Source organism: Erpetoichthys calabaricus, chromosome 2 (genome assembly GCF_900747795.2).
Source record: "Erpetoichthys calabaricus chromosome 2, fErpCal1.3, whole genome shotgun sequence".
NCBI lineage: Eukaryota > Metazoa > Chordata > Cladistia > Polypteriformes > Polypteridae > Erpetoichthys > Erpetoichthys calabaricus.
This window is the reverse complement of record NC_041395.2, coordinates 86,238,726-86,263,739: the sequence shown is the minus strand read 5'-3', so window position 1 is coordinate 86,263,739 and position 25,014 is coordinate 86,238,726. Positions and strand designations below refer to the sequence as shown.

At 36.8% G+C, this 25,014-nt stretch overlaps 1 protein-coding gene across 5 annotated transcripts in view; it reads left to right on the top strand.

Annotated features, from left to right (window-relative positions):
• Nucleotides 1–25,014, top strand: part of atp8b2 (ATPase phospholipid transporting 8B2) — a 142,695-nt gene that overhangs the window by 17,196 nt on the left and 100,485 nt on the right. For 3 of the 5 annotated variants that reach the window (XM_028794033.2, XM_028794030.2, XM_028794031.2), the window contains exons 2-3: nucleotides 293–360; nucleotides 20,603–20,661. In XM_028794033.2, coding sequence (XP_028649866.1) covers nucleotides 330–360; nucleotides 20,603–20,661 — 90 coding nt within the window. In that variant the 5' untranslated portion in view covers nucleotides 293–329. Of the gene's footprint in view, nucleotides 1–292; nucleotides 361–15,159; nucleotides 15,689–20,602; nucleotides 20,662–25,014 lie in introns of those variants that run through there. The other 2 variants (XM_051923262.1, XM_051923261.1) reach the window with 1 other exon arrangement.

Sequence of the window (25,014 nt, the reverse complement as noted above, 5' to 3'; positions counted from 1 at the left end):
TTAGATGGGAACAAAAGTATAAATTCTAAGTTGGACCTTTAAGGAGAAATGATAACTTGTTTTTCTTTATTTTGTTTTTAAGTTTTAAAGCTTTCCTTGGCAAGTGTTATGTCTGAGAAGTAACAAGAAGGAACTTTCTCAAAACTAGATCAAATATGTGTGCAATTTACACATAGACTGATTGTTTTTACACTGGAAATTCAAAGAGAAATACACTTGGGACTCTCCTTTGAAGTGAGAGAAGTTAATTCAAGAAGATCTGGCAGATCTGACTTGTTTTTATCTCTCATAGGCTATCTCATGGGACTCAGGGAAGCACAACCACTGGGATGGAGCTGTGTACAGAGAAAAGTCCTCCAGGTATGTCAATTTGAAAATAACGTTAAACTGTCCATTTAAATGAGAATGAAATGGTTTCCACCTATACTGGTTCCAAATCATCACTCCTAAAACTATTACTTGGAACTAGTAAATTTAAGAGTTGAGAAAATTTAGAAAATGTAGGAAGTGAAACTCAACCAGAACTCTATGGGTGTGTCCTGTAGGCCTCTGACTAATCAGTATATTAACAGCAGGACATAAAGCAATGGGCTTTAATACAATAATTTAGCAAGACTAATAATATGTAGGAAAAGTGTAAAATGTTTTTACTCAGGTTGAAACTGACCATAGTACTAGCATTCTGTTCTTGCCTCACACAAGTATATTTTAGGACATTCCCTAACAGCAAAGTGATTTTTTTTTCTTAAATATGCAACAAAGCCTTCTTTGTGAAGTAATCCTTTGATTCAGCTGCAATTAGCTTGGCATGGCAAATTAAATTTTGAATAATTTGCACACTAAACCATGTAACTGAATAATTGGTTGGTGGATGAAAATCTGGGCTTCTTACTAAATATCTTAGTTACCTTCAAATTTCATTTGTACTGGCTTTTCACATCATATTAATGGCTGAAGTGTATTTCCAAATGCAGTTTGCTTTGCCTTTTCAGGCAGTTCAGTAAATGCATTATGATTTGAGACATTTGTCACAGGTTGTGTACTTCAGCAATTATTAGTTGAGAGAAAAAAAAATCTAGTTGGGTGATAAAGAGTTGATAGTAGACTATTGTGACTTGTGTGGCACAAATACTGTAGAATGGATGACACAGTGGTTAGTGGCACAACCTTCTTTGTGTTTGCATATTCTCTCCATGTTTGCATGGAAGTTTTCTCTAACATTAAAAAAGATGAAGAGACGTAGGTCTTAGTTTAATAGATTATTGTAATTTTGCTGTGTGTGTACTGTACGTCCGTATGACTGGGTGCTCTGATGAACTTGTGCCTTGCCATGGTTAACTTCTGACTTAAACCTGATGCTTCCAGGATAGGCACATATTTAGCATGGCACATAGTTTAGGTAAAAGGATTGTGCAATAGTGTTGAATTGTACGTTTTGGATTTTTTATTTTTGTTCATAATCTCATTGATAATAGCACTTCACATTAGAGATGCAACAATCCAGGATTTTTTGGGCCAATTGTAATCTTTTTTTTTTTTTTTTCTTTTATACATGCCAGTTTACCAAATTAAGATCTGATTGATGATTTATGGACACATCATATTTATAAGTGCCGTGTGGACAGTTTAAAATCAGTCGTTAAATATCTTAAAAATACATTTTACATTGAATCACATCTTAAACACATATATTTGCTTGGCTAAGTATACCTTGCCTTTTCTGCTACAAAAAATGGCTGCTTACATGATACAGTGGGAAGAGATATTCATATACAGTTTTAAAATATGTGCACATGGATGTACACTGTAAGATGTGCCTTTAATGTGAAACTGCATATTTAAATAACCTTTCATGAAATGCTCTATGATCTGCAGTGAAACATCTGCTAGTAGTAGCTCTACATGGATTAATCTAATTTAATTGCAGCAGAAAGATTCAGGGGAAGAAGTCATTGTTTGCCATGGGGATAAATGAAGTTTTTGTCATCTGTCAGAACTTTGATACATGTGTCACTTTCTTATGCCCGCATTCATTATATTATTATGAAACAAAGAATTGAATGTACTTGAAAACCAAAATGGAATGCCATTTATAAAAGTGTATATAAAATTTCACAGTTTTTTGTATTAAGTTTAACAATCGTTTCATTTCTTTGAGTCCACTAACCAAGTCAGATGGGGGCTACATTTACTAAGATTTAGATACAAGATTACTGCTAGTTAGTTAGGCACCGCCATGAGTGGCAGCCTTTCCAGCAGTTCCATGTAGGACTTTATCTTCTTTATCTTTCTACCTTTTTCTCTATCTCTGTGATCACTCCTACCTCTTTCTTTTACTGTATGTGGAATCGTTTCTTGGACACTTTTTAGTACTTGGACATGGATTTTTACACGCCGAGACTCGTGTATTCAGTTAGTTAACTTCTAGTGCTGAGAACAAAGGCCCGTGCCGGTGTGGTTCCCTATTTACCTGACGAGGTAAGAAGGCCGTATCGTGGCAGCAGAGCTGGCGCTAAGCTAAATGCTAAGCGGCTAGTGAGGAAGTGGCGATACAAGCCTTCGGTGCCTTCTATGATCCTGGGAAATGTGAACTCACTACCAAATAAGATCGATGAACTGGCTGCACTGGTGAAAAATGTCAGGAACTAACAACTAGCATCCCAGATGCTAACGTGGAGCTACCCAGGTTTAGCCCAGTTAGAGTGGACAGAGACGCAAATATCTGCGGGAAGTGAAAAGGAGGAGGTCTCCCTCTCTACGTGAACACAAGGTGGTGCAACCCTGGACATGTAAACGTCAAAATCTGCACTTGCTGCAGGAACATCGAACTGTTGGCCGTAAGTTTGCGTCCCTATTAGTTGCCCAGAGAGTTTGGACACGTCATTGTTATTGTTTACATTCCTCCTTGCGCGGACATGGAGATAGCGGGTGACATCATCCACTCCGCTGTTGCTAAACTACAAACACAGCACCCCGAGGCGCCTGTGCTAATCTCTGGAGATTTTAACCATGTGACGCTGGGCAAAACATTATCTGCCTTCTCCCAGTATGTGGATTGTAACACCTGGGTCAATAGGATTATTGACCTACTGTGTGCAAACGTTAAGGACTTATACAGCGCCACCCCGCTGCCTGCGCTTGAGAAAGCGGATCATAACCTGGTTCTGCTTCAGCCTCACTACAAACCAAGAGTGAGGGAGCTACCTACAACCACACGCTCATTCAGGAAGTGGTCCCCTGAGGTAGAGCAGGCTCTGAGAGACTGCTTTGGAACTACGGACTGGGATATCTTGCAGGGGTCACATAGTGAGAACATTGAGGAGATTGTTGACTATTGACTACATCAACGTCTGTATGGACATTGTAGTTCCAGTAAGAACCGTATGCTGCTATGCTAACAACAAGCCATGGATTACAAGTGACATCAAGGGCCTTTTGAACCAGAAGAAAAGGGCTTTTAAAGGCAGTGATCAGCATGAGCTTAAGCGCGTGCAGATGGAACTCCGAGTCCAGCTCAGGGTGGAGAAGGAGCAGTAAAGGAGAAAACTGGAGCAAAAGTTGCAGAGTAACAGCATGAAGGAAGTGTGGAATGGGATGAAGATCATCACTGGCTGCAGCTCGAACCGGGGTGCCTCCATCGAGAGAGACCGGGAGAAAGCAAACCTGATGAACAACTTTTTTAGCAGGTTTGACCACCCTAACCCACTCTCACCTCAGAGTACTGCATCCTCCACCCATCCTTCTGCTGATACCAGCATAGAAGAGAGTTTTCCCCCACCCACAATTACAGCAGCCCAGGTAAGCAGACAACTGAGGAGACTTTGTGCAAGCAAAGCAGTGGGTCCAGATGGAGTATCGCCATGACTGTTGAAGGCCTGTGCATTGGAGCTGGGGAGTCCTCTACAGCGCATCTTCAACCTGAGCCTGGAACAGGGGAGAGTCTCGAGGCTTTGGAAAACATCTTGCATCACCCCAGTCCCAAAGTTATCACGTCCTAGTGAGCTGAATGACTTCAGGCCTGTCGCCCTGACGTCACATGTGATGAAGACCATGGACTGGCTGCTGCTTCACCACCTGAGGCCACAGGTTCGCCAGCCCTCGACCCTCTGCAGTTCGCATACCAGGAGAAGGTGGGAGCAGAGGATGCCATCATCTATATGCTACACCGATCCCTCTCCCACTTGGACAGAGGCAGTGATGCAGTAAGAATTATGTTTCTGGACTTCTGTAGCGCCTTCAACACCATCCAACATCTGCTCCTTAGGGACAAGCTGACAGAGATGGGAATAGATTCATACCTGGTGGCATGGATCGTGGACTATCTTACAGACAGACCTCAGTATGTGCATCTCGGGAACTGCAGGTCTGACATTGTGGTCAGCAGCACAGGAGTGCCGCAGGGGACTGTGCCTTCTCCGGTCCTGTTCAGCCTATATACATCGGACTTCCAATACAACTCGGGAGTCCTGCCACGTGCAAAAGTTCGCTGACAACACTGCTATCGTGGGCTGCATCAGGAGTGGGCAGGAGGAGGAGTATAAGAACCTAATCAAGGACTTTGTTAAATGGTGCAACTCCAACCACCTACAACTGAACACCAGCAAAACCAAAGAGCTAGTGGTGGATTTTAGAAGGCCCAGGCCCCTCACAGACCCCGTGATTATCAGAGGTGACTGTGTGCAGAGGGTACAGACCTGGGAGTTCAGCTGGATGATAAACTGGACTGGACTGCCAATACTGATGCTCTGTGCAAGAGAGGGCAGAGCCGACTATACTTGGAAGGCTGGAGTCTTTCAACATCTGCAATAAGATGCTGCAGATTTTCTATCAAATGGCTGTGGCGAGCACCCTCTTCTACGTGGTGGTGTGCTGGGGAGGCAGCATAAAGAAGAGGGACGCCTCAGGCCTGGACAAACTAGTGAGGAAGGCACGCTCTATTGTAGGCAAGGAGCTAGACAGTTTGACATCTGTGGCGGAGCGACGGGCGCTGAGCAGGCTCCTGTCAATCATGGAGAATCCACTGCATCCAACAGTATCCTCTCCAGACAGTGGAGCAGCTTCAACGACAGACTGCTGTCACTGTCCTGCTCCACTGACAGACTGAGGAGATCATTCACCCCCCCACCCAACTCTTCCCCCCCCCCACCATGCAACTCTTAAATTCCACCGGGGGCGGTTGGGGTAAACGTTAACACTATTCAATGTTATTGACTGTTATACCTTCCTCACACTCTCCACCTTTCACTTTTTAACTTGCACTGTGTTTTTTTCAGTCTTTAACTCTTTCAGGGCTGATGTCGACTTTTGTCAAAATTCAGGAGTAGAGGACGGTAATCAGCTGTAAACTGCAACAATACTCACCCTTATGTTTTAGTTTGACTCTTTGCTAGAAGGAAAGTTACATAGGTTTGTTGATTTAACGTTGATTCCCTAAGCATGCATGAGTAGCGAAGAGCAAACAACCTCTAAAATGGTACTGACATCTGGAGAGAGACCAAAGCGAATATGCAAAGCAAAATACTCCATGGACGTTTTGCGTAATTTTGTTGAATAGGACTCTGACTTGTTGGACTCCGAGTATGATGCAAGTGATCTGGAGATGGATATCAAAAGCGAAAGTGAGGTACCAGCATCATCTGATCAGTCCTTAGCTGATTGTGGTGCTGAACACTTTTGTGTAGCTGATGCACCTGCAGAAGCGTTTGCCTGGTAGGACCACCACTTAATGATGTCAAGAGGTACAAACCAGATTGCATCACACTGCGACCGCCACCACCATCCACCTGCTGTGTGAAGACAGCCAGGCAGCTGGGCCACCGTGCATTCCTGCTGACCATCGACATGCCCCCACCCAGCCACTGCCACCAGAGATGCCGAACATATGCCAACAGCAGCCACAGCACATAGCAACAGATGTTTTATGTTGACTTATGTGTGAAACCATTGCTATGTGTGCTTTTCAGAAAACTGAGTTTTTTGGAAAAAATATTCAGCCCTCAAAGAGTTAATTAATATTGTTTTTATCAGTATGCTGCTGCTGGAGTTTCTGAATTTTCCCTTGGGGATTAATAAAGTTTATCTAAGCATTTGACTAGCATCAGTGGTAGAAATATGTTTCTTCAATGAGAAGATAAGGCATGCATTTCTTTGAAACTGAAACTGGGTTCTTGTAATACAAGATGTAGGTGCCACTCAGTAGCTGAATGCACAAATTACTATAATCTGTCCAACAGCTTGTAAAGTTTTCATTTTATTAAATACTTAGTATTAGATATTGGGGACAACAGAAATTGTACCGACTTCTTGCATGCGAGCAGACAGCAAGAAATATTAACTCTAGATGGGCCAGATGCTCACTGGTACAGACAGAATATTTGGCAATCCCTAAACTTGGTTTTTGGGTTACAGGTATGCTCAGATTTGAAAAAGTGCAGATTGGGTCTCGCCCTAAAAAAGAAAAAAGTTATTTATTTTTTTTCAAACTTACATTCTTTTATATTGCTACCTTTGCTAATTGCCTAATCATTCCACATAAAAACATCAAAAACAGGCTGTAAAGGACAAAACACTCAGATATATTATTCTAAACATATTATAATGGTTGCATAGTGTTTAGGCACAATATGTTTGAGCAGGAAGACATAATCTTTGGAGTATAAAATGCACAGAGCCCAGGAAGCCACCTTCATTTCCATCCCAATACTGTGCCTTAAATTAAGATGGAAACAAAATAGCTAACTTCAGTGTGTCTGCTGTGTACTTTTGATCATTTAGTGGTATTTTGTTATTTTCAAATTTACAAGGAGTACTCTGATTTTAGGGGCACATACTCTTTCCTCATATGAAATGTATATGGGCTCTGATCAAGTTGTTGTTCTTAAATTAATAGGTTTCTTTGGGTTACCATTTATTTGCAGGCCAATGTTAGAACGTGGCTTCAGTGCTGCAGTTACGGGGTGATTGTGGTTCTTGAAAAGAACACCTGTCCAGAACTCTGGACTAATGTCCCCATTAAAGAAGGAAACATACATAAACTTAGCAGACTGGCTTTTAAACATGTTTACTGCCTCAAAGAGGTAATGAATAAAAGGCCCATCAAAGAGTGAAGGCTTTGTTGAACAACCAGTTCAGTAGAAAACTGTTCATGTTATATGCACATACTCTCATATACTGTTTACGCATTGTAAAGATTGTTTCAAAATGGCAATATACGGATCCTTTCTTCAAGATGTCATGGTGCAACAGAAGCAACTTGTTGCATGTTGATTAGCACTCTACTCTGTTCATGTACAGTCATATGAAAAAGTTTGGGAACCCCTCTTAATTCTTTGGATTTTTGTTTATCATTAGTTGAGCTTTCAAAGTAGCTACTTCCTTTTAATATATTACATGCCTGTTCAGCAGTGACATTAGGTTTATTGGATTAACAGAAAATATGCCATATGCATCATAACAAAATTATACAGGTGCATAAATTTGGGCACCCCAACATCAATATTACATCAATACTTCGTTGAGCCCCCTTTTGCAAATATAACAGCCTCTAGACGCCTCCTATAGCCTTTGATGAGTGTCTGGATTCTGGATGGAGGTATTTGTGATCATTCTTCCATACAAAATCTCTTCAGTTCAGTTAAATTTGATGGCTGCCGAGCCTGCTTCAAATCATCCCGTGGATTTTCGATGATATTCAAGTCAGGGGACTGTGACGGCCATTCCAGAACATTGTACTTCTCCCTCTGCATGAATGCCTTTGTAGATTTCAAACTGTGTTTTGGGTCATTGTCCTGTTGGAATATCCAACCCCTACATAACTTCAACTTTGTGGCTGATGCTTGAACATTTTCCTGAAGAATTTATTGATATTGGGTTGAATTCATCTGACCCTCCACTTTAACAAGGGCCCCAGTCCCTGAACTAGCCACACAGCATGATGGAACCTCCACCAAATTTGACAGTAGGTAGCAGGTGTTTTTCTTGGAATGCAGTGTTCTTCTTCCGCCATGCAAAGTGCTTTTTGTTATGATCAAATAACTCAATTTTTGTCTCATCAGTCCAAAGAACTTTGTTACAAAATGAATCTGGCTTGTCAAAATAAGCATTTGCATACAACAAGCGACTCTGTTTGTGGCGTGAGTGCAGAAAGAGCTTCTTTCTCATCACCCTGCCATACAGATGTTCTTTGTGCAAATTGTGCTGAATTGTAGAACGATGTACAGATATACCATCTGCAGCAAGATGTTCTTGCAGGTCTTTGGAGGTGATCTGTGGGTTGTTGGTAACCATTCTCACAATCCTGTGCATATGCTGCTCCTGTATTTTTCATGGCCTGCAAGACCTGGGTTTAACAGCAACTGTGCCTGTGGCCTTCCATTTCATGATTACATTCCTTACAATTGAAACTAACAGTTTAAACCTTTGAGAGAGCTTTTTGTAGCCTTTCCCTAAACCATGATACTGAATACAAATTTTTGCATAGCCAGTTTTTCACATTTGATTTAATTTCATACAACTAAATACTGCTTCACTAAAAATCTTTCTTCAGAAAACACCCCAGTACTCAGATGTTCCTAGGAAATGAAAGACATACCACTGATATCTTTTTTGTTGAAAGTAGAGTAAATTATTATGCAGGCTGACAGGGGTTTCTAAACTTTTTCATATGACTGTAATAATATTACCAAAGTATGAAAATGTATAAAATGAACAATCCTTGACCTTAAAAATTCACCCCTGTATTGCAAACTAACATTGAATTGTTAGAATGTGACACAATATACTTAGCCCACTTCGGTAAATCTGGAGGTTCTGCTGCTAAAATTGTACTGTCCCTGATCATTTGACCCATTTTCATGTAAACCATGTAAATGTACTGTACATACAGTACTAGCATGCCATCGTATTACTAAGCATAAACAAATGCCATTTGTCTGTCAGAATTCTTGAAATTACCATTCTTTCCCAATTAACCAAATAACCAAGAATACCCATTGTCAAAGAGCACATTGATTCTAGCAACATATCTCTACAGATATAGGTTGTGCATAAACCTACCACTAAAGAAAGCGGTCTCTTTATGTGTAAAAGTAAATGGACGACTCTAATACATTTTTACACTGACTTTTTAAAATTCTGCAGCAGGATGTATAGATTCTGAAATACTGTATCTTATTTGAAATGCTATGTTGCTACCTTTGGTGTTTTCTACCTCTTGACTGTGTGCACAAAAACATAGTAAATTTCAGTACATTTATGTTAGGTAAAAAATATAGCTAAAAATAATGCCTATTGTGTATGAGTGGAAAAAAAGTAATCAAGTTGCCAATATATTGTCTTTTCTTCTTGTTCCAGAATATTCACTTCTTCATGTTCCAAAAATGAGGAACAAGTAATGCTGCTATAACGTTTGAGGTCTAGTTGATTGTTTAATGCTATAAATAATTAAAAGTTTATTTTGCTACATTGCTGATATTTTTTTAATTGTTTATTAATATTGTTAAAAGAATCAAAGCTGTAACAACAAAAAAACTTAGAGAGAATAGGTCAGTTTCCTTGAGCCCTTGCCAATCCTCCCATCTAGCCACCAAGGGAGTTTTTCAGAAGAACAAAAAAAAAAGCAGTTAGAAGATGTGGTTAACTCCCACTTCTGCAGTTGTGATAAATTTTTCACATGTAAGCTTTACTTGTAAAATTATTATGCTTGGCACTTATTTGCTCAGTCAGATACCCCTGGTGGTTTTTGCTTTCATGTAGAAGCATGACTTCTGCAAAGAATACCCTTATTACAGCAGATTTTTAATCATGTATTGAATTGTATGTAAGCCTTATATTGTGGTATAATGATATTTTTTGTAAATGCCAGAATTGGACAAACAAAAATAGGATAATATGCAGTAAAATACAGAATGCTATTTTTTATAATACAGTATACAGTATCATGAAGGCAAACAAGAAAGGAAGGTATTTGCACTTTAGGATCTTCAAAGAAGTTTCTAAGTTGTTTTTGTTAAGAGTTTTAGTTTAGGAGTCTGTTTTCTTTCTTACTTGGAGGTCATCATAGGCAATAAAGTGTTCTAAAACACCGCTAACATATCTACTACATATATTCCATAAAAAATACTTTTCAGATCATTGAGAAGAACATCAAAACCATGATAGCGGCAGTCAAATATAAAGCAGGATGGTGATGGGCTTGGCCATTTGCATTATTCTGTTTATCTAGGGAATAAAAAAAGATTCCAGTTAGATTATGTATTTTCTGGAATGAACAAAATAATTTACAATTCCTTATTCTGCAGCAAGTATGTAGCTGTGTCATGTGTTGCAGATTACTGTCTGCATAAATAAAATATGATGCAAAACACACATGCAAAAAACCCCAAGGTTAGACCCATTTTGGATCATCCTTGTCTATTTGACTGTCAGTGGGTATCCTTACTCTAGTCCAGTATACCTGTTAGAAGCTGTAGATTATGCTTTACCTTCTCCGACATTCTAATAGCAGTTTGCATTTGCATCTTCTCCTTGTGTTTCTCTCTCTCTCCTGACCTTGGGCTGCTTTTGCTGAGCACCACTGTCTAGTGTAAGAACAGAAAACCAAAACCCACTGAATATTGTCATGACTCCAGTTTGTCCCTTTTGGGGGCTCCTTGACTACAAATGCATCACAATTGTGTTTTTCTTTAGTATTTGCTGCATGTTAGTTTAAATTACTCCTTATTCTCACTATGTTTTGGGGCTCCACTTTATGATGGGTTAATAAACTTATTTAATCCTGCTGAAGTTCTACAAAATACTAATATGCATAATTTATATTTCCTGTAGAATAGTTGCTGAAAGGACAGGCTTCTGGTTTACTTGCAAAATACTTGTGTACAGTTTTTGTTTTTTTGTTAAACAACTTTTTGATCAATTTTTGACAATGCAGGAAGACAATGGCAAAAAGATTCTGTAAGTATGCTGTTTTGAAAACAAGAAAAACTGGACACCAGTTTGGCAACAGGGTACTCTGCAGCAGGCTAATATACCTAACAAGAAAGCAAACAAATCTTTCTCATCATGTAATCTGGTTATTTTGCTCAAGAAAAACAAAGCCTCTCTGATAATCTTCCCATAACTTAAAAGGTTCTCATTGTAATGTACTGCATTTTAAAACACATTGTGTTCCATATTGTATGTACCAAAAAGTGTATGTCATTTATTTGTAATTGGAAAGAAACGTTGATATTATGGTATTGGTATTACATTTACTGTTTTGTTTGAATCTCTGGCTGTTCAATGTCTGTGTGGTGTTTGCGTGTCGTCTCAGGGTCTTTAGAACATTAGAACAGTTTAGATGAGAACAGGCCATTCAGCCCAACAAAGCTCGCCAGTCTTATCCACTTATTTCTTTCAAAAAAACATCAAGTCTAGTTTTGAAAGTCCCTAAATTCTTACTGTCTACCACACTACTGGGTAGCTTTTTCCAAGTGTCTGTCATTCTTTGTGTAAAGAAAAACTTCCTAATGTTTGTGTGAAATTTACCCTTAACAAATTTCCAACTGTATCCCCATGTTCTTGATGAACTCATTTTAAAATATCAGTCTCAATCCACTACTAATTCCCTTCATAATTTTAAGCACTTCTATCATGTCACCTCTTTGTGGGTTTGTAGGCTGTTTGGAAACTGTAAATTGGCTCTGCGTGAGTGAATGTGGGTGTGTGCATACCTCATTCAAGGTAGGTTTCAGCCCTGTACCTAATTTTTCTGGGATAGGCTCCCCATGACTTTGAATTTGATTAATCTGTCCAGAAATAGATACTGTAGATTAGTATGGTAATTAGTTTTTGTATTGCTTTTTTTTTCTTTCAATAAAATGCATGCAAGTGCTGCATGTTATTTTTGGAGCCTTGCTTTACACACTTTTCTTAGGGATTGTTTTAGTCAATAACATCTGGTCAAATATTGTGATGCAACTTTGAGGGACTGTACAGCGTATTTTTGAAAATATAAAATTCAATTCTACTCTGAATACATTTTATGACAAGAATGCTTCTAATTCAAAAGTGAAAATATTTTCACTCGAGTCTTTAAAATGTTAAAATATGCAAACACTTTGGAATTTGCTAGTGCTATGTCCAAAACTGAAACTAATTAAGCATAGTATAATAAAATAACTATATTGGACTTGCTTTTCTTCTCCCTTTATCAGTTTCTAGGTTTTGTCTGTCAACTCACTTCTTTCTGTCAATGTTGACACCTTCTTTACTCACCCACACATTCTGATTCATTCATAGTAGTAGTTGAACTGACTCTAGTAATGTCTAATAAACAGACAGAAAAATAACAAGGTTTACTTGAAAGAGGTTTATGTAATAGAAACATATGTTATGCCATTTTAAAACCATCTGATTTGCAGCTGAATCAATGCTGAATTATTGAAATATGTATAGTTTGCTGTTTTTTTCCATTTTGAAAGATTTAATTATTTGTAGATATCACTTTTTTAATGGTTACAAACGTGTAGTTGGACTGGCCTCCAATTCTGCTGAGTGAGGCCCTTGCTTTCTATAGTGGGATGCAAAAACTGGGATGAAAAAAATAATGAACAAGATTCTCTTTTTGTCTTGGTTGAACTCGAATTTGAAAAAGTATAAGTTTTCAAACTTTAAGTTAGTGCATAGATTTGATGCATTATTTTCCAGAATAGTCAAAGTTTCCCTGAGCCTCAGTTTAGTTTTCAGGTTGCAATATTGCTACTGGTGTCATTTTTTCCACTTTGTTTTTGAGAGAGCTATATCTCAACAAATTAAAATAATACCCATGTTTTTCAAGAGACAAAGTTTTTATTTTGTGATTTATTTTTCTTTCATACCTACTGTATGTGTATATTTATTTATTTTGCATTTGTGATCAAGTAAATGCATAGTTAAATATATGACAATGTCTTGAAGCTTTATACTTTTCCTTTTAGGAAATTTTCAATGAGTAGAAGTCACAAAACTGAAAACATATTTGTAGAGCTTTATGAAATGGGGTGAAGAATACCAATAACTTGAACAGTTAGAATATGGAATGGGAAAGACAAACAAAACATAACAATTAAGAGAGTTTAGGTGGGTTGAAAATAACCATTTATAATGTGTATGCAAATTATGATATTTCCAGTATGAAATACATTCTCCATCCATCGACTTTGTCCAAAATAGTCTAGTTCAAGACTGCAGGGAGCCACTGCATTAATTTACTTTAATAAAATTATTTTGTGTGCTTCATCTGTGAAACTTTGCTCTTTAAAGAATCATGAGCTTGTTCTTTTCCAGTATTAACAATTACATTTCTCTCATCTGAGCCTCCAGTTAACTAAGCATGGGTTTGGATTGACATTTGGTTAATGGCAGGGCTGTTGCATTCTGCTTTCACAGCAGCATCCATTTATTATTTATAGAGTGTCTTACTATAGTCAGCACTAGGCTGTCCATCTCTACTAATTAGAAACTTGACATGATAAAGAATAAAGTGATCAAAGAATCCTGGATGATATTTTTATGCTTATAATAGCACCTTTGGAAAGAAAGCCTACATTACATTTTTTCAGCATCTTGCCATTGATGGAGAAATTTAATAGTGAAGAGGATGAGATTATGTACCATGATGTGTTTTTGTGACTGCAGTACCTTAATGTAGTTGTGTAACCATTTGTTTAACCAGTCCATCAGTATGTTTCACAAAGCCACATACTCCATCATAGGACTAATTGATAAATGACTGGAATAAGTCCAGATAGCAGTCTATTACCCCATCCCAATTTTTCCATTAGCTTGTGAAAGAATAAATGCCCATTCATTTTAAAGTCTCTTCTTCCATTTTAAAGTTATGTGGATCAGAGATTAATACCCTGCTAAACTGTAAACCAAGAAACCAATTATTTCCAGGTCCCAAATCCTTTGCAGGGCACACTCACTCTTAGACCCTCAGTTTGTCAGAACCAATTTGGAGTTGCCAGTTAACCTAATGGGATGTGGAAGGAAAACTGAGTACCCAGAGAACATATATATACTGCACAGAGGTAGTGTCCAGGCCAAGATCTAAATTCAGGACTAAAGCAGCAATGCTAACTAATAACATTTAAAGTGCATTTTAAAAATTATTCAAATCTGTTTAGTTTACATACACAAAAGTATAGTTAATGCACCTGTTGATTCACTTTAGTATATGATGAAATTAATTTGAAAGAATACAAATGGGTACTATTACAAGTTGATATTAAAAAGATTTCATTGTTGCTTTAAATTAGATTTTCGTAAGTTTTAATGCTAACCTTCCAATTCTGATTCCAGAACACGTCCTTATTTACAAATACTAAAGAATGCAATGCTTTTAAAATAAATATGCTATCCACTTACCATTCTTTTTATACCCTGCTTCATCCAGTCCCCAGTTGAGGATAACCCACAGTCTGTGCTGCTAACAAGGTGTACAAGGCACTTTCATTTTAATACTTTGTATTTTCTTTAAAAAAAAAAAAAGAATTATTTGGCCAGCATTATGAAACAGTGTTTATAGTTTTAGATTTATGTGCAGTTCACTCTAAGACATCATTTGTAAATCTCTGGTCTGTTTTAGAATATTATGATGTGTTCTTTCTCAGTCTGATTTGCACGACTCGGATAGTAGATATTTATAGTTAATGGCTGTTTTAAAAGCAGTGATATTGCGGGATGATGTCAAGGTCATTTTTGACGTTAGAATGCATGTGAAGAATATGAGATGTGTAACATTAGAGAAAACGAGTGCACGAGGAACTGAACAAACGAGGAACAAAGAATCGTCATGTTATGCTAAAAACACTATAGAATTAAATGCACTTAGTAAAATGTTCTGCTTTTTCTATTTAAAGACCCGTGTGTCTTTAAGAGGAGTATGTACGCGTGTGTACGAGTAGATCGACCCCGCTCTCATTCCCCACTATACCCTTCGCTCCAATCAGCGATAGAAAACCGATGTTCGCCATTTTGGCACGCTATTCAATGGCACCGGCCACGTGCGCGTCTGGAGCCAGTTGTTATGGCAACCAGGGGCTGATCGTGAGTGGTGGAAGAATGACGAATCAGCGGTGTGCCTGGTTATGTAATGCAGGCATCCTTGGTGCTGACGGTTCTTTGCTGGAGACGGCTCGAGTTTCATCGAAGCAGCAGCTGCAGTACGTCAATGAATTACATGTTTTCTACAGGCGTCTAACTTCAAAAGTGCACACAACGTTTTATGTCCGATCATACTTTTAAAGTCGGTGAGATCTGATTTGCACGATGATGGAAAGCAATTCGGAAGATTCTGATGAGTGGCATAAGTCATTGCTTTGGCTCTCCTAATTTTGTTTTTGACGCAGTTGTAATGCAGAGCTAGAAAATAACCACTGTTTTGCCGTATTTGAATCACCTTCGTCCTTTTCCATTTGTCATAATTGCAACGCGGTTATAGGTGGCATAAATGACCTTTCGTCGTTGCGGCAAAGTGTCTCAGTTGGTCCTTCAGTGCGCAGACCTGGCTCGTGTTGGTTTGAGAAAGCATCAGCAGCACTAACATCAGCAAGCTAATTAACCATGACCATTCCGAAGGATATACCAGAAAAATGGTTTCCTATAGTGGTGCCACTCAGCAGAAAGAAGCTGCAAGGTCTCACCGCTGCTACCAGCAGCCTGGAGACAGGTATAGAAGACTGATGGATTTGGGGTTATAAAGGGGTGCTGTTGGTGAGAGACATTTTGCATAATGTTGCCTTGCATCCCCTGTTCCTGCATTTGTTTCATCCATCTATACATCCATCCATCCGTTTCAAAATCACTCCTCCTGGTCATGGTTACAAACGGCCAGTGCCTAACTTGTCATTTGACATTTTTAAATGATTGTACTTTTCAATAACTATCCAGATAATACATTTCCATTGTGTCAATGCCCATCCTGAAAAAGCATGCATTTGTTTTTATTTTGATCTTTGTCCCCAATCAATGGTGGCATAAACATATCCTTTTCTCTTTCATATATAATTATTTTAGTCTGTTTCACTTTATTTAAACTCAAAAAAGCAGAAATCTTTATACTGTATATTTTCAATCAATTTGTTTTTACTAACTGTAGAGTATATGTGTAGAGCTGTAGTTTTTTATTAAGAGCTTTATGATTTAAGTCACAAAAATATGCTATCCTGAGAAGATATTACAAAAAAGTCACTGGCATGTTTATATTTAATCCATCTGTTGACAGAAAATGTGCATAAATTAGCATACAACCTCTGTTGGATCTTGCTTTGGAAAAAAATCATATTAATAATGTAACAGATTTTTAAAAATTCTCTATAGGTGACTGTAGCATGACATAGTCTTTCTTATCATATGTTTTCTGTGCTCAATGTTTATTGATAAGGATAACATACAGTTGGATGTTATTGCATTATAGGTTGTTTCCTGGTAGTTTTTATTATTTTTTTTTATTTTACTACCCAGCAACTTTGCTTCTGAGTTCTAGCAGTGGCATTTCTCAACAAATAACTGCTGTTTATTTGTTTAATCTATGTGATAATATACCTGATTATTGCAACATGGACCTGCATTTTGATCTGGGATTAAAGTGCTGTAGTAAACTACACGAATTAGAGTAATTCAAGACCTGGCAATTTTCTAATTAGATTTATAGGATTTTTATCTGTGTAAAAAATATCAACTCATGTGAACTTGGTATCTTTTGATGGAAACAACTATCTTGTGTAACAAAATGTTTGGAAAAAATATTCAGACTAGTGCATTACTATTCTACCATCCGGCTTTTTTTTCCATCCAAAAGGTATTGTATGCTCATGGAATGATATTCAAAGCATTTTGCTTGATTTATCTTTCAGAGTGGTATATTATCTAACTTATTTCATGTTCATTTTTTGAAGCAGTTTGAAAAATAGAGCAGTTTTAGTTTATTAACTTTATTTTTATGTCTGAGTATTTCAGAATAGTGGATACAAAAGCTGAACAATCTAACTGATGCATTACATTCATTTATCCTTTTTGATCCTTTTTTTAAACTTAGCAGTCAATTTGTTACATCTATGTTTTATTGCCTCATAAAGAAACTATAGTTTCTTTTATTCTTCTTCTTTTTCTTCTTATTTCGGCTGCCCCGTTAGGGGTTGCCAAAGTGTATCATCTTTTTCAATATCTTCCAGTCCTCTGCTTTGATTAAAATGATTAAATAATCTATTGTAGTTGTCCTGTGATTTAAATAAATACATTGAAAATGACAAATATATTTATAATGAATATGTGCAAACACACGTAGAAGTATAATAATCAGTTATTCAAAAACTGTTGAGCAATAACTCGGTGCAAGAACAGTTGATAGCCTTGAATTGTAGACATATATATATATATATATATATATATATATATATATATAATATAATATAATATAATGAGGGTTTAAAAATAGGACTATAAGTGTTTACTTATAATAAATGAGTGCAATAGTAAATTATGGTTCCAGTTTGGCAAGAAAAAGCCAAGGAAAATTATGTGTGATTAAAATGGCTTTGTATTAAGAGACAGAGTTTTTCTTCTGGTAATTTCGCAAGCAAGTTGTAGTACACTGAATGTTTCCTCTACGTTAAACAATGATCAAAACTTCTTGTGTGTATATAACTTTTTCAGTATATTTATTGCCATATTGCCCTGACCATTGGTTTTCAAAGCTGCAGTAAAGAACTGAAGCAACAGGAAAGAGCTGATCTGGGCAGCATTATGTCATTACCAGCCAATCAGATTCAGGCTTATTGCATATGTTTCCGATGAGTGAAATGAATGACTTTTTTGATTATTATTTGAATTGGGTAACGGAAACTCTTACATTGAGCAAAATAAAAGAGCAGAATCTTGAAATGTATGTGCCAAATTTGAAGGAATAGCTGAAAGATGCATAAAGTATCATGTTGCTGCAGTAGAGTATTAACTCAGGTGAGGCGTAGAAAATTTTCTCTGCAGTATCACTTGCCACCCTCTCTGCAGAAAAGGAGACAGTTTGTCTGTCTGTCTGTCATGATAGCTGGCTCCTTTATTAATTTTGGGTTTTTTTATACACCAAATCAAGCTTGTTTCCCATTTCTTTTTTCCAGTTTAGAGCTAGTGTTATTTCTCATATATTTCCTTGTAACCAAAACAGACCAAATGTATTTAAATCTATAAACATAATTATTGTCTAGTATTTATCATTTTATCTATGTACTTTTACTCGAGATTTTTATATTGCAGTGGTTGCGTGGATTTTCTCTGGTATCCTAGTTTTCTCCCTTATTCCACATGAATGCTAAACTGGTAACAATAAATGAGCCAGGTATTAAAGAATGTATGTGTTTTGCTTGAGTATGCCCTGAGATGGATAGTTTTCCTGTCCAGGGTCAGTTCCAGTTTGGTAAAAGGTGATATTAAGGGAAAATCTGGATCCTTTGTAATGTTAAAAAAAAAAAAAACAAAAGTCACAAAGCTGATGGTTGGTTGAAAAGTAGATCATTTTAAGAATCACGCCCTTTTTTGTGCTTTGAATCATTTTAAAGGTGGATTGCAACATTAACTCCCTAGAGGTGTTTTGGTGGTTTGTATTTTAGACATCATTTAAGTGCCATTACTGACTGGTGGATCAGCTGTATGATAGTTTTATACTGTACATGTTCTTTGTTAGTCTCTTTATGAAACAGACCACATAATGTAACCTACATGGTAAGCATTACCTCAAACCTCTTATTTTCACGATCAAATTTCTAAGGAATATTTAGAATTCAATTAAAATTTTCTCCCAGATGTAACTGTTGCATATTGTTAATAATAAATATAGATGCTCAATTGATAATATGCACCAATCCTTCTATTTCTTTAACCATATTATATCAGTAACAAAGATGCTGTTTACAGGAATGTAAGTAGGGTGTGCTGTTTTTCTAAGACATACTTTGTCTTTTTTTTCTCTCTCTGAAATATCTGATAATGTACGTGACCTCATTAAAGTAGATGCACGTTGTCTTTTGGTTAACAATCAAGCAGGGCTTGACTTTTTAATAATAAGTCTTTGAGTAAATGTGTTTTTAATTAAAGTTGTTAAACTGTGTTTTAATGTTTTCCTATTTAAAATACCATCTGCATAAAACCTATATAACGTTCGTTGCTACATGTTCCTGTGTAGCATGATTTAAGTACAGAGAGAAACTGAGACTAAATTCTTGATGAATAAGCTATACATATACAGTAGTATGTGCAAAGTGACAAAATATATTTCAACCAAGTTTTTTCCAAATAAAGATACAGAAAACAAAAAGCTGCATTTATTTATTTATGTATGTTTATCATATTGTCTAAAAGGTCACTTAACCTGTGCTCCATATTTGAAGTTGCCACTGCAGTTCCTTGTCATTTACTTACTTCTTAGCTTAAATGCAAGATATTGTCACTCTTCACAAAAATGACAAACTCTAAATGGACAGGATAATTCCATTAATATAGTTAATAAACTCACAAGTAGTTTAATCCCAACAGACAAACTTGAATTTTATGTAATGCATCTAATAGACAGTTTTTAAACTGGCCCTTTTGACTTTTGGTTTGGTGAATTGGACTGTTGCACCAGACGGTGTTGGATCCTGCCTCTCTCTGGATTTTTCTGGGAAATTCAAAGCCTCCCGCCAGAATTGGATCATGCAGGATTAAGATATGTTATGCTATTTCTGTTTATTGTAGAGCAAGAAGATTTCAGCATTGAACCTGAAAAGTGTACACCTTTGGTCTAAACACCTTAACATTTCTTTAATTAATTAGGATTCTGTCATTTTAATTGCTATTTTTTTAGTCTCCATTTAGTCTTTCAATTTACTCAAAACTTCTTCTGAAGTTATAGAATTAAATACAAATCAATTTTTACTTAGAACCCATTTATTTCCATTGTGAATCAGCATATTGTACTGTAATGCAAACGTGGGCTTTTGCTGGCAACAATAATTTTTTTTGCCATTTTATTCATAAAACATGTAAACGTCACAATAACTTGTAAAAGTACAAATGGAGCACTTGACAATGTAATATCTCATGTAGAGGGGAAAAATTGGTATTCCTCAATGCCTCTAGTATAAATGATACATCCCAGTATCCATTAGTAAGACTGAAAAACTAAATAAATTGAGCATTTCAAAAATTTTCTGCTCAAAATATTGGGAAGGTATTCCGGTTGTGTAATGCCATTAAACTTCCTAAAATACCGCATAGCGTTGAGCTGGCAAACAATCTCAATTATTTTCTTTACTTAATGGTATTTATTCCAGAAATTGAATAAATATCTTTGTGTTGTTCTAGGAGTTTCAGCAAATCCTGCATGGTGAATAAGAAATAATGTGTTTTTTATTTTTAAATGGAATTGCACACTTTGTTGAAATTAATTTGCTTCTAGAAGTTTCTCTATCTGTTTGCTGTCTGACATGTATTAAGTAAAGATGATTAAGTATATATTTAGTTAACTATAACAAGCTTGCACACATTTTTCTTTTGTTACTATTTTTTTAATAATGCCACTTATGTTTTTATGAATTATTTCTAATTTCAGAGGAGGAGAGGAGGGTGAGAGCAAATGATCGGGAGTACAATGAGAAGTTCTACTATGCGGTAAGTCAGTCCTAAATTTTCATTTCAACTAACCTTTGAATTAGATTGTAGTTTAGGCCCATTCATTCGTCTTTTCATTAAACTTAATTGGTTACACACCAACTTTTAAATTCAAATGTACCTTTTAGTATTAATTTCCAATATGTGACATATAATTAAATTCTCTTGATTTTCCAAAGTTTAGTTCACAGAATTCCATTAATTTAATGTGTTTAACAATTGTGTGCAAATTCAGCATTTTGCAGTTGTGGGAGTTCTACTGTGTTACAGAGAGTTGTAGGGGTTGTTTCCTACATTATGACTGAGTGGCTGGAAGTTATTCTCCTACGCAACTACAGTAATGAGCATTTGCAGCAAGTGCCTTTAGTTTGCTGTTCTTTCCTTAAGATTGTGTGAATGAAGGCTAAGGCTGAAAATAATAAGAAAGGCCCTAGAGAGTGATTCTAAAGGAATCAGAAAATGAATTGTAGCAGGCTTCCTTTAGGACTAATATTCAAGAGTGCCCTTTCAATTTTTTTTTTTTTTTTTTTTTTTAAATCATATTCCAGTTCAGAGTCCTAATTATATGTCTGCATTATTTTAGCAGTTTTTGTAAATTTTCTGTAGGTTCCTGGAAGAATGTAAAAATGGTTAAAATGTAATTTGAAGATTTTAGGCTTTTGATGTTCACAGTGATTCAGTTCCGACAGCTACACTTTGATGAAGTTAACAGTTGACCCTTATCTGGCCTGGTAGTAGTAATGGTAGTGTTGTTACATGCAAAGTGTACGTTTTAGTTTTGTATGTAAGTGTGCTCTGTGATGAACTGACATCCTCTCTAACTTTGATTCTGGTATTGTGCTCTGGCTTCCCGTGAATGGAAAAGACTGCTTATAAAATTAATGCTCCTTGTTTGTGGGATTTTTTTATTCATTTAGTTACCTTGGTTTTCCTTCCATATATGAAAAAATGTTTATTTTAGGTTAATTAGTTGTTCTACATTGTCCCTATGAGAGTGTTGGTTTGTGTATCAGTTGTCCTCTGGTGTACTGGTGTCCTGGTTATGGTTAGTTAGCTCCTGCCTTATACCCAATGCTGCTGGAATAGTCTCTGTCCTTGTGCAGTCTTGAATTAGATTAAAAGATTAAGGAGGTTTAAGAATGTTCTGTTATATAATGGCTTAGAATGGACACAAAGCTTCTGTTTGTGCAAAAGATATAGATGTAATGCTGACAAATCTATGACAATTGGACAATGAGGCAATGTTGTGGAATTATTGTCCAAAGTTTAGCTCTATGAAGTTTAAAACCTAATAAGTTATGATGTAATTATATTATTCATTAAAATGTGGGTTTGAATTCATAATCATTTAATGTGTTCATAAAAGTGTCCAGTCAAGATTCAAAAGTTCCAGTACTACTACAGTTAGGTCCATAAATATTTGGACAGAGACAACTTTTTTCTAATTTTGGTTCTGTACATTACCACAATGAATTTTAAATGAAACAACTCAGATGCAGTTGAAGTGCAGACTTTCAGCTTTAATGCAGTGGGGTGAACAAAATGATTGCATAAAAATGTGAGGCAACTAAAGCATTTTTTTAACACAATCCCTTCATTTGAGGGGCTCAAAAGTAATGAGACAATTGACTCAAAGGCTATTTCATGAGCAGGTGTGGGCAAGTCCGTCGTTATGTCATTATCAATTAAGCAGATAAAAGGCCTGGAGTTGATTTGAGGTGTGGTGCTTGCATGTGGAAGATTTTGCTGTGAACAGGCAACATGCGGTCAAAGGAGCTCTCCATGCAGGTGAAAGAAGCCATCCTTAAGCTGCGATAACAGAAAAAACCCATCCGAGAAATTGCTACAATATTACGAGTGGCAAAATCTATAGTTTGGTACATCCTGAGAAAGAAAGCAAGCACTGGTGAACTCAGCAACGCAAAAGACCTGGACGTCCACGGAAGACAACAGTGGTGGATGATCGCAGAATCATTTCCATGGTGAAGAGAAACCCCTTCACAACAGCCAACCAAGTGAACAACACTCTCCAGGGGTTAGGCGTATTGATATCTAAGTCTACCATAAAAGTAAATACAGAGGGTGCACTGCTAGGTGCAAGCCACTCATAAGCCTCAAGAATAGAAAGGCTAGATTGGACTTTGCTAAAGAACATCTAAAAAAGCCAGCACAGTTCTGGAAAAACATTCTTTGGACAGATGAAACCAAGATCAACCTCTACCAGAATGATGGCAAGAACAAAATATGGAGAAGGCGTGGAACAGCTCATTATCCAAAGCATACCACATCATCTGTAAAACACGGTGGAGGGAGTGTGATGGCTTGGGCATGCATGGCTGCCAGTGGCACTGGGACACTATTGTTTATTGATGATGTGACACAGGACAGAAGCAGCCGAATGAATTCTGAGGTGTTCAGAGACATACTGTCTGCTCAAATCCAGCTAAATGCAGTCAAAATGATTGGGTGGCGTTTCATGATACAGATGGACAATGACCCAAAACATACAGACAAAGCAACCCAGGAGTTTATTAAAGCAAAGAAGTGGAAAATTCTTGAATGGCCAAGTCAGTCACCTGATCTTAACCCAATTGAGCATACATTTCACTCGTTGAAGACTAAACTTTGGACAGAAAGGCCCACAAACAAACAGCAACTGAAAGCCGCTGCAGTAAAGGCCTGGCAGAGCATTAAAAAGGAGGAAACCCAGCATCTGGTGATGTCCATGAGTTCAAGACTTCAGGCTGTCATTGCCAGCAAAGGATTTTCAACCAAGTATTAGAAATGGACATTTTATTTCCAGTTGTTTAATTTGTCCAATTACTTCTGATCACCTGAAATGAAGGGATAGTGTTAAAAAAATGCTTTAGTTGCCTCACATTTTTATGCAATCGTTTTGTTCACCCCACTGAATTAAAGCTGAAAGTGTGGACTTCAACTGCATCTGAGTTGTTTCATTTAAAATTCATTGTGGCAATTTACAGAACCAAAATTAGAAAAAAGTTGTCTCTGTCCACATATTTATGGACCTAACTGTACATTTAACTAGACTTCTTGGCCATGGAAACTGTTTGTACAAAATAAATGATACATCAGACTGACACCCCTTTGATTCTGAAAGATTTCCAACATTGTTACCAGCTCTAAACGCAGAGAAAAACCGGTCGAGCTGAAAAGTACTCCTCAGTAGCCTGGTGAAATCTAATTGAAAGAGGAAGAGTGTTTCCACTTTGGAAAAATGGCTTTTGGTAGCCAAAGTCAAGAAATTTCCCTAGGACCAAAATGCACAGACTGGGATGCTGAACAATGGAAGTAATGACTCTAGAGTAATGAGTCAAAATTTGAAGTTTTTGACTCGGAGAGGAGTTATTCTGCCTATAGAAGAGCTGAAGAAAGCTACGCGGATGATACTCTGCAGCCCTAGCAGAGGTTCCATGCAAATTTGGTCCCTAATTCATTGTGCCTCGGAACAATGATTCCAAACATATGGGCAAGGTCATAAAAAAGTTTTTTTTGGACAAGAGCGAAGAGTTTATCAAAGGATTGTATGGCAACTCCAAATGTGATCTCTTCATTACCAAGGTTGTCTGGGATTACTGGGTAGCGGATGCAAGTAAGGACACCTGTGGCAAGTTCTTCAATATGCTGCACAACAGGGTACTTGACAGAATTGATGCAGTTTTAAAGACAAAGGATGGCCATGCCAGATATTGATTTGTTTTTTTATTGTTCTTTATAGAATTTTTTTTTATATACATAAACTTTGCATGTCTATTTTTGCTTAACATTTTTTTACATGTGCACAAAACTTTTGCCCAGTATTTTATGATTAGTTAAAAGTAGTAAAAGAAAGTGGTATGTGACAACCTCAGCAACAGCTATAATGCGAGTATGTTATGTTAGGACTTTATTTATTTTCTGAGACCAGTAATAATTCTTGAATATAAGCAAAGTGTTCCATCCAGTTTGAATTTCTTTTAGTCAAAAGTTCCTCCTACTACATAAGTTTTTAGTTTCTGAATTCTAAGGAGGTCAGCATATTGAGATTTCAATGTGTGCCTTGGAGTATAGGCACGTTTTTGAGTTTTATAATTGTAAAGGGAAGCAAAATATTTAAAACATAATATGGAAGTAGAGTTTTAAAATGTCTGCTAAACTTATTTAGAAGCCACTGATGTAATTTAAGAGCTATACAGTAGTTATATTGTCATACTTTCCGTTTATGATCCTTACTGCCATGTTAGGAATTAACTATAGAGTAGTGAGTGAATGATATAAACAGACTGACCATAAAGCATTAAAATAGTCAACTTTGCTTGAGACAAATGAATAAATCATCTTTTCAAGATCATG